General features: G+C 37.7%; 1 protein-coding gene across 1 annotated transcript in view; it reads left to right on the top strand.

The window, feature by feature from the left end:
• The window catches only part of Exoc6b (exocyst complex component 6B), a 425980-nt gene that overhangs the window by 241236 nt on the left and 173551 nt on the right, over positions 1–11193 (top strand). The window contains exon 18 of the mRNA XM_021190223.1: positions 1205–1384. Coding sequence (XP_021045882.1) covers positions 1205–1384 — 180 coding nt within the window. The remainder of the gene's footprint in view (positions 1–1204; positions 1385–11193) is intronic.

The raw sequence follows: 11193 nt of genomic DNA, 5'->3' as shown, positions 1-11193 counted from the left end.
GAGAAAGTGGGCAGCCTCGTCCCCTGATCTTAGTGGGATTGCTTCAAGTTTCTCTCCATTTACTTTGATGTTGGCTATTGGTCTGCTGTATTTTGCTTTTATTATGTTTAGGTATGGGCCTTGAATTCCTGATTTTCCCAAGACTTTTTATCATGAATGGGTATTGGATTTTGTCAAATGCTTTCTCAGCATCTAACGAGATGATCATGTGGTTTTTGTCTTTGAGTTTCTTTATATAGTGGATTCCGTTGATGGATTTCTGTATATTGAACCATCCCTGCATCCCTGGGATGAAGCCTACGTGATCATGATGGATGATTGTTTTGATGTGTTCTTGGATTCGGTTTGCGAGAATTTAATTGAGTATTTTTGCATCAATATTCATAAAGGAAATTGGTCTGAAGTTCTCTTTCTTTGTTTCTTGTGTGGTTTAGGTTTCACAAATTCTTAATAAACAACTTGTATCTAAAGTACAGAAATAATGACACAATTTTCTAGAGACTTCAGTAAACTAGTGAGTAAATGAATCTAGTACACAGGGCACCACAAACACATGTGACCTAAGATGTGTTTAGTGCATTTTTACTTCCTTTTTTGGATTGTTCTGTATAGAACATATCTTACGGCACAAGTGTATTAGCCTTGAGCAAGCCTTTTTGATGAAGAAAGCATAGGGCTTGACAGTCACCAGTGAGAGCTTATTATGTTACAACCTAGGCATATTTACCAGCAGCTGAAGGAACTGGAGCATGTAGGAAGCTTGGGAATGTAGAAAGGAGCCTTTTGTAGTCACACAGAGAGTCATAAGGGAATCAGATTCTTAGAGTAAATTTAGTTTTTAATAGAAGTGAGAAAAGAGAAAATAAAAGGAAATAGGCTACAGGGTGTTTATGTGTGTGTGTGTGTGTGTGTGTGTGTGTGTGAATAAATTTTCCTTATTTAGTAAAGAAAAAGAATAGCTTTTCTTGCAGATCTTTCAACTTTCCCCTCAGGAGAGGGAGAGAGACAGTGATCACATTTTAAAAAATCGATTAGGAAAGGTTCCTATGTGCTTTGTAAAAGAGAAGTGTTCCTGGAAGCTGATGCCATTCCATGGTCAGAGCTGTGTTCCTAAGTGGGCATAGACATGTGGTGGCTCCATGACATTTGCCTTTTTCACCCCAGAAATATCAATGTGTTTTTAAATTTAAATATCATTTCCCAGGATGCTAGACATGCAGCTGAAGAAGAGATATATACAAACCTAAATCAGAAGATTGACCAGTTTCTGCAGCTGGCTGACTACGACTGGATGACAGGAGACCTAGACAACAAAGCTAGTGGTTACCTGGTAGACCTCATTGCCTTCCTCCGGAGCACCTTTGCTGTGTTCACACACCTTCCTGTAAGTGATAGTTCTTCTATTTTTCCCTTCAAAGTAGGAAAACCATGCCTCACCCTATAGCTTTACTAAAGTTCTCATTTCTGATTTAAGTTGCCAACAACCTCTTCAATGTCCAAGACCACCTGTTGACTATATAAATCCCTACATGGATTTTGAGGCCTCCCATATCATTTGTTTTCAAAGATTTCTGCAGTTTTTCTATAGTCTTAGGTCTTCCTTCAAAGTTCAAAGTCATTAGTATTGGCCATGACAGATACCTTGTATAGAGTATAAAGAGACTTGCCTGTTAACATTTAAAGTCTGTTTCTTTTAGTTTTAGAACATCTTTTGATTTTTTTTTTTTATGAGTTGAAATTCTTTGATCAACCTTCCTATCTTTTTATCTAGTTTGTAGTTATTTTCTTGATTATATTAGTCACAATCATTTCAAGTTATGGTTATTTAACTTATTATTTATTATTGATGGATTTAATTTTTAGTGAAATGTTCTTGTTTCTTCCTAGTATTTTTTGTTTGTTAGACATTGTATTTAAACTGCATAGATTCTGATGTCTAATGAAATCCTTCTTTCTAGTTATGTTCGCTCTTTACCTTAATGAGTAAGTATGTGGGGTGATCAGTTGTATTTGGGCTAATCCTTAGTCACAGGTGCTTAGGTTGTGATTTTTAAGTACTTTTAATCATCTCTGTTGCTAGTTATGGTACCATAGGGCATTGATTAGAGTAGGCCTGTCATTGTCTTCAGCACCAAAGTTAAGTGTAGAAATTTCTGCCTTTTAGTCTTCTGCCTTCTTCAGCTAGATAGTGAAGCAGTGTTAGCAGAGGCTGATATACAGTTAAAAATACTTAAAAACTACTACAACCAAACCCCCCAAACCAGCTTGTAAGCTGTAGGTGTCTGTGTAACACTCCCCAGCCTTTTAGCTTGTCCTATCTTCTGAGTGTTTGTATGCACCTCGAATTCTTAGGTTGGACCTAATTACCCCTGTGATGGCAGGAAATGGCCCCTGAAGGTGATGGCCTTGGGCAGGGGCTTTCCTGAATAAATCTAGAGATCTTTCTGTTTCTTCTGTCATAATAAAATTCCTCAGGAGTACATCTATTCCAGAGTTGCAAATGAGCCCCTGACTGACACCAAATCTGTTATCAAACTGCATCTTGTATTTCCCAGGCTCCAGTACTGGAAGAGATAACACTCTGTTGTTTATGAGCTACCTAGTCATGCCATTCTTGCTATTGGTAAACTACCTGCTCTGTGTTGTTTTAATACCCTAACTCAAATGGTTTTAAAAAGAAGCCTACGAGAGATTCATACACATTTGTCCTCTGCTGAGTCTCTATGTCTAAGCCACTGTGAGACTTTGGAAAACCTCACTCTGTCTTTCAAAGGTTTGACATAAACCTTAATTTTCCCGAGCGGTTAAGCTTTAGAATTCAACAGATGCTGTAATGGAAAGCTTGGTTCTCAGATCTCTAATTTTAACACTCTAGCTCTTTGAAATAAAGAAAAATTGTCTAAGCTCTGTAATAACTATTCTCTTCCTTGGACCCCGAGACCTGATTCTGGTTCTCTGTTTATTGCCTCTACTGGGGTTTGGCCAGTGCTGCCAAGGACAGCTGGTGACCCTCAGATGACTTTTAAATGGTTTTGCCTTTTTTATAATTTTACTCCTTTTAGTTGTCTTTGTTCGTAGTCTTCTGATATCTTTAAAGAAAAAACTGTGGTTTTTACTTCTCCTAGTTGTGCTTAGTAGGAGGATTGAGTTGCAGAAAATTACACTGTTTTATCACACTTCACTCTAATAACAAGACAGGGCAAAGCTACCACAATAACACAAACATGAGGAATACACTGGAGCTGGAGAGCTGGGCGGCAGCTCAGAGCGGCGCTGCCCCTGCAGAGCCCCTGGGTTTGCTTCCTAGTACCCACATGTTGGTTTACAACCATCTGTGCTAGCTTCTGCCTTCTGTGCCTAGGAACACTCACAATGCACTTATATGCATGCAGGCAAGGCACTTGTACACATAGCATATAAATAAGTAAATCTTTAAAAATACAAACCCAGCTCACAATTATGGGTAAAAATTAATTACAATTGAAAGTCAGTTGTAAGTGTTGTAAGAAAGAAATTTAGTGACGACTACTACATAGGATTCATTATAGAAATGCAAGGATGGTTCTAGATTTAAAAACAAAATCTCTTAATATTTGACCTTCTCAATAACTGTAAATGAATGAAAACTATCTTGGAGTATTTTATAAAGACATTATATAGCATACACTCTCCACTCCTGATTTAAAAACAAAATTCAGTAAAATATAAGCAAAATTCTGTTTTAATAATAGGATTAAACATGCTTATTTAAAATTTAGCAGGTAATATAAACAGAGTTATACTAAACACCTGAATTTCTATTAACATCAGGTTACAAATGCTTATTATCACCATTTATTTATTTAAGAAGTTTTATTAATTAAGTAAAATTTCCTAAGAACAAATTATAATTATAGTAATTGGACATGTTTCCTCAGTATTTTAATACTTCTATAATATATCTGAGTAAATTATGAGAGGCAGACATTTCTTTCTACGTACACTTATTAAATGATTTGTAGAAATAATGTGAAGAATTCCTCATAGAGTAACACAAGTATACCAGGATGGGAATATTTTTGTGGTTCAGAGAACCTTTTCAAGACTAACCAAGTTACTATGAGTACCAGCTTAATTTCATAAGAAAATGTATTAACTAAGTAATTCTAAAATCGACACTGAAGCAAAATTAGATATTATTTACTAAAAGTGTAAAAATAAGTGTTATCTTTACCTACTACATCCAAAATTCTATAAAGCAAAATAAACAATTTTGAACGAAAATAGACTAATGTTAAAGAAGTAGCATGTAAAACCCTATAAGTATTTCAAGATCTGTAAAACAATTTTTCTCCATAAAAATAATCGTTAATAAATTTGCCTTTACATTCTGCCAGTTTGAATGAAGATAATATTAAGACGTTGGTTTCAATATGACAGTGAATTCTAGATTGAGTGAATATTTGATTTTTTCCCTAAGGAAATATTGAGGAAACAAGATACTGGTAAGTTTTTTGTAATTTGAAAATACGTCAGTGTTCTAATGTTGACACCAGTGCCTGATGAAAAAGACATAATTTGTATGTTTCCGGTTTAACAGGAAGTGAGAAAATGGAGTGCATGGTCATGTAGATAGTCTTTGCAGTGTGTGCTTCTCATAGAACTTGTCCTACAGAACATGAATACAGAAAACATCCAATCAAAAGAAAGAGCAAAAAACCTGTTCTACAATCAGATACACAGCTGTTGGAGAGGCTTTCACAGATCATACTTGAATATTAGAAAATATTATCAAAGGTCCATATTGTTTGAGCTAATTTTTAGTGGACATCTGTACCCATTAATAACTATGTTCTATGTAGGATTATATAATCCCAGGTTTAATTATGTGTTTTTATGTATAGCTTTTGGATTTTTATTTGATTTTTTTCTGGCTCTTATTTTTTATCTATGCAAATCTTTTGATGTCCTTTTAATGCTGTTGCCGTAGGTAGGTAATACTTAGAAATAAATTTATCTCCAGAAGTTTCTGTCTTTTAGAGATAATTTTATATTTATTTAAAAAAAACTTTAATAAAAATGAATTACAAATATAATTAAATTAAAAATAGCACTTTATTGAAAATAGATTTTTTTAAAGTGCATTTTATATTCTGCATTCCTTTGTCCTTGTGTAGGGATGAGTGTGAGTGGAGTGCACAATGAATCTTTCATAAGGAAGAGGTGCAGAGTCAAAGGTCTTTGAAGATGCTCAAGGATTGCTCTGCTGTATAAGTACTGCTCACACTCATCCCCCTGCCTGAAAAGCAGTTCTCTGGGTGTTCTGGCTAGGCACTGTGTTCTGGCTAGGCACTGTGTGGCACAGTGAGCCCGTGCTCTGACACCAGCTCCCGTAGCTGCTCACCATGCTACACTTGGTTTATTGTAACTTCCAGGACAGTTGTTTAACCCAAAATGCCAAAATGCATTATTTTAGCACTGATGTCATGATTTTTTCTAAAGTTCCCCCCTTATTGTCAATTTTAAGATAGGTTTTTGTAAACGTTGTGTACTGTCTCATTGTCTGTTGATTTGATTGTAAATTTCAGGTTACTGCTTCATTTTACCATGTACTGTCCAGAATCAAGTTAGGATAGGAATTAAAAAAAAATACTAAACCCTCAGGATTGTGACCATAAATATCATATATCTGTCTTGTCTAAAATAAATAAATAAATAAATAAATAAATAAATAAATAAATAAATAAATAAAAATAAATGAGGATTGCTTTCTAATCTGCATATATTAACTCATATAATAAGCTTCAGTGTGACATTTTTATACTAGCTTCATTATAAGATGATGTCTTTGGGAGGTGTGTGTGTATATGTATCTGTGTAGTTGGGTAAAACACAGTGTGACTAATTATACTCACATATACTAAAAAATGCATTATATGAATTTTTGAGATGTTTAAGGCTGTGCCTACACATAGCATAATTATTACTAGATTTTTTTTCTTGAATTCTTGGTGACCAATGTACCTTGCCAGTTTTCATGAGATATTCTGATTGACCATCATAGTGTTTTCCAGGTTAATTGTTAACTATTATCATGTCCCTTTGGGACAGGATTACTTTAGGATGATATTTTTAATTCCATCAATTTGCCTGAAAAATTCATGATGTCTTGGTTTTTAATAGCTGACTCCTAGTCCATAGATGTACTCGTAGATATACCACATTTTCTTTATCCGTTCTTCAGTTGAGGGACTGCTTTGAACATAGTTGAACAAGTGTCTTTGAGAGATGTTGGAGCATCTTTTGGGTATATGCCCAGGAGATCCATATTTATCACCCTGTGCAAAACTCAAGTCTAGATGAATCAAGGACCTCAACATAAAACCAGATACACTAAATCTCATAGAAGAAAAAGTGAGAAATATCCTTGAACATATTGGTACAGGGGACAAGTTCCTGAACAAAACACCAATGGCTCAGGCTCTAAGATCCACAATAGATAAATGGGATCTCATGAAACCGAAAAGCTTTTGTAAGGCAATAGACACTGTCAGTAGGACAAATTGGTTGACTACAGATTGGAAAAGTATCTTCACCAACCTGACAAAAGGATAATATCCAAAGTTTAAAAAGAACTTAAGACTTTAGATACCAAGAACCCAAAGAACCCAAATTTACAAATGAGGTAGAGTTAAATGGAGCTTTCTCAACAAAGGAATCTTAAATGGCCAAGGAGCAGTTAAAAAAAATGTTCATTGTATCTGAATTGTAACAATTAACAAACCACCTGAAACTCAAGAAAAAGGAAGACCAAAGTGTGGATACTAAGATCCTTCTTAGAAGGGGGAACAAAATACCCATGGAAGGAGTTACAGAGACGAAAGTGTGGAGCAGAGACTGAAGGAATGACTATCCAGAGACTGCCCCACCTGGGGATCCATCCCATATATAATAACCAAATCTAGACACTATTTTGGATGCCAGCAAGAGCTTGCTGACAGGAGACTGATATAGCTGTCTCCCGAGAGGCTTTGCCAGTGCCTGACAAATACAGAAGTGGATGCTCACAGTCATCCGTTGGACGGAAAACAGAGTCCCCAATGAAGGAGCTAGAGAAAGTACCCAAGGAGCTGTAGGGGTTCACAGCCCCATAGGAGGGACAACAATATGAACTAACCAGTACACCCAGAGCTCCCAGGAACTAAACCACCATCCAAAGAATATGCATGGTGGGACTCATGGCTCTAGCTGCATATGTAGTGGAGGATGGCCTAGTCAGCCATCAATGGGAGGAGAGACCCTTGGCCCTGTGAAGGCTCTAAGCCCCAGTGTAGGGAAATGCCAGGGCCAGGAAGTAGGAGTGAGTGGGTTGGTGAGCAGGGGAAGCGAGAAGGGGATAGGGGGTTTTCATGGGAAAACCAGGAACGGGGATAACATTTGAAATGTATATAAAGAAAATATCTAATAAAAGAAAAAAAAAGAAATGTTCAAAGTCCTTAGTCATCAGGAAAATGCAAATCAATCATGAGGTTTCATTATATATCCATCAGATTGACTAAATTCAAAAACTCTGGAAATAGCACATGCTGATGAGGGTGTGGAGCATGGGGAACACTCTTCCATTGCTGGTGGGAGTGCAGACTTGTATGACCACTTTGGAAATCAATGAGGCATTTTCTCAGAAAATTCAGAGTAGTACTACCTCAAGATCCAGCTATCCTTCTATTGACTCTGAAGCTGTAGCCATGTGGCTTCTGCTGCTGACTTCTGCTGCTTGCTGGGGCTGGAATATGGCACCGCTTGTTCTATTTACATTTTTACCAGCTTTATGTTTTCAAGGATTTCATTCACTCCTTAAGTTTGGCTCTCCTGAAACTTGCTCCATAGACTGACCTTAAACTTGGAGATCTGTATGGCTTTGTCTCCTGAATGCTTGGATTAGCTTTTTTCTACTTGGAACTTGCTCTGTAACAGGCTGGCCTTGAACTCAGATATCTGCTTATCTCTGTGCCCTGGGATTAAAGGTGGGCCTAAGCTTTTCATGGCCACTATTCTTCAAGATCCACATCAAAAGCTTGTGTCTTCCAACCTCAAGATCTATATGACAATTGTACTCTTCATTTTTGTGCTGTAGTTCATTTCCTGTTGAAAGTCCAATGGAAACAATAATCAAGTCCCTTGTTCAACTGCAAAAGCATAAACAATTAAGCTTAGCATGGTTGGATCTTGGTTCAAGGTCATCACTCCTTTAATCTAATTATTTCCTAGAATTTGGATTCAGCTCCACTCTATTTCTTGGTGCCCCTTTATTCTTTGAACCATACATTTGTATTTTTCCTTTCTAAGCTCTCTATACTTCATCAGAATCTTCTTCATAAGAGTAAACCAGAGTACAAAGTAAATGTTGGGCTTCTCTGAGACTTTCTCTGTCCATGTAAGTAATTGAAATCTCTTTACCTTTGCCACAGGAATACTCTTTAGACAAGGATGTTTTTTAGACAAAAAACATTCTTCCTCAAAATATTACAAGATCAGCCTTTAGGCTATATAATAAAATTCTTCTCCAAAACCTTTCAGCCAGCAGGCTTACACAGTTCAATTCACCCTCGGCGCTACTGTCTTCCATATTCCTACTAGGATGGCCCGTTAAGCCCCACTTAAAGCATTCCACTGCTTTCCAAATTAAACATTCCTTCAAGCAAAATCATGTTCAGGTCTATCACAGCAATACCCCATTCCCTGGTACCAACTTCTATCTTTGTTAGTGTTTCATCAATGTGAAGAAACACCATGACCAAGGCAACTCTTATAAGGGGCAGAATTTAATTGGGGCTGACTTACAGCTTCAGAGGTTGAGTCTGTTATCAAAGTGGGAACATGGCAGCATCCAGACATGCATGGTGATGGAAGAAATGTGAGTTCTACATCTACATCAGAAGGCAGGCAGAATACTGGCATCCCTAGGCAGCTAGGAGGAAGCTCTCTCAAAACCTACTTTCAAAATAACATACTTCTTCCAACAAGGTCACTCCTCCTAATAGTGCCACTCCCTGGGCCAAGCATATTCAAACCACCACAAGATTGCAATTTAACTACAATGCTTCTCCCTTTCCTTTCTTCCCCCCAAACACTCCCCCACATTCCTCCATTCTTTTTCAAACTTAGGGCTTTTTTTCATTGTTACTGCAAGTATATATTCCAATATTTTGGTGCTTTGAATAAAAATGGCCTCCATAGGCCTTTTGCATGCTTAGTCACCAGGGGTTGCAATATTTGAATGGGGTAGGATTAGGAAGTGTGGCCTTATTGGAGGAAGTACATCACAGGTGGTGGGCTTTGAGTTTTTAAAAGCCCATGCCTAGCCTAGAGTTTTCTTGGACTGCCAGTTCGGATATAGTTCTCATTTACTGCTCCAGTACCTTGCCTGCCTGCCACCATGCTCCCTACCATGGTGATAATGCCCTAAACTTGGGAACTGTAAGCAAATGCTCAATTAACTGTTTTGTTATATAAGAGTTACTGTGGTCATGATGTCTCTTCACAGTAATAGAACAGTGACTTACACAGAAATTGATATCAGTGAGCAGGATATGCTATGACAGGCCCAGACATATTGTTTATTAGAAGAATCTAGACTTTGATACCTTTTTTCTTTTTTTTTTTATTAGATATTTTCTTCATTTATAATTCAAATACTATCCCAAATGTCCCCTATACTCTGCCCGACCCTGCTCTCCAACCCACCCACTCCTGCTTCCTGGCCCTGGTATTACCCTGTATTGGGGCATTATAATCTTTTTAAGACCAAGCGCCTCTCCTCCCAATGATGGCTGATTAGGCCATCTTCTGCTACATATGCAGCTAGAGACACGAGCTCCGGAGGTACTGGTTAGTTCATATTGCTGTTCCTCCTATAGGGTTACAGACCCCTTCAGCTCCCTGGGTACTTACTCTAGCTCCTCCATTGGGGACCGTATGTTCCATCCAATAGATAACTGTGAGCATCCACTTCTGTATTTGCCAGGCACTGGCATAGCCTCACAAGAGTCAGCTATATCAGGGTCCTGTCAGCAAAATCTTGCTGGCATGTGCAATTGTGTCTGTGTTTGGTGGCTGATTATGGTATGGATCCCCTATGGGTCAGTCTCTGCATGGTTGTTCCTTCCATCTCATCTCCAAGCGTTGTCTCTGTAACTCCTTACATGGGTACTTTGTTCCCCATTCTAAGGAGGGACGAAGTATCCATACTTTGGCATTCCTTCTTATTGAGTTTCATGTGTTTTGCAAATTGTATCTTGGGTATTCTAAGTTTCTGGGCTAATATCCACATANCAGTGAGTGCATATCATGTGAGTTCTTTTCTGATTGGGTTACCTCACTCAGGGTGATATCCTCCAGATCCATCCATAAGAATTTCATAAATTCATTGTTTTTAATAGGTGAGTAGTACTCCATTATGTAAATGTACCAGATTTTCTGTATCCATTCTGCTATTGAGGGACATCAGGGTTCTTTCTAGCTTCTGGCTATATAAATAAGGCTGCTGTGAACATAGTGGAGCATGTGTCCTTATTACAAGTTGGAACATCTTCTGGGTATATGCCCAGGAGAGGAATTGCTGGATCTTGTGGTAGAACTATGTTCAATTTTCTGAGGAACCGCCAGACTGATTTCCAGAGTGATTGTACCAGCTTGCAATCCCACCAACAATGGACAAGTGGCCCTCTCTCCACATCCTCTCCAGCATCTGCTGTCACGTGAATTTTTGATATTAGCCATTCTGACTGGTGTGAGGTGGAATCTCAGGGTTGTTTTGATTTGCATTTCCCTGATGATTAAGGATGCTTTTAATCCATTCGGTATTCCTCAGTTGAGGATATTTTAATAGGGTTATTTGATTTTCTGGAGTATATCTTCTTGAGTTTGTTGTGTATATTGGATATTAGTCCCCTATTGATTTAGGATTGGTAAAGATCCTTTCCCAATCCGTTGGTGGCCTTTTTGTCTTATTGACAGTGTCTTTTACCTTACAGAAGGTTTGAAATTTTATGAGGTCCTATTTGTGAATTCTTGATCTTACAGCACAAGCCATTGCTGTTCTGTTCAGGAATTTTTCCCCTGTGCCCATATCTTTGAGGCTTTTCCCCACTTTCTCCTCTATAAGTTTTAGTGTCTCTGGTTTTATGTGGAGTTCCTTGATCCACTTAGACTTGA

The sequence above is a fragment of the Mus pahari genome, chromosome 2 (assembly GCF_900095145.1).
Source record: "Mus pahari chromosome 2, PAHARI_EIJ_v1.1, whole genome shotgun sequence".
NCBI classification, from domain to species: Eukaryota; Metazoa; Chordata; class Mammalia; order Rodentia; family Muridae; genus Mus; species Mus pahari.
This window is presented reverse-complemented; position numbering and strand designations above follow the sequence as displayed.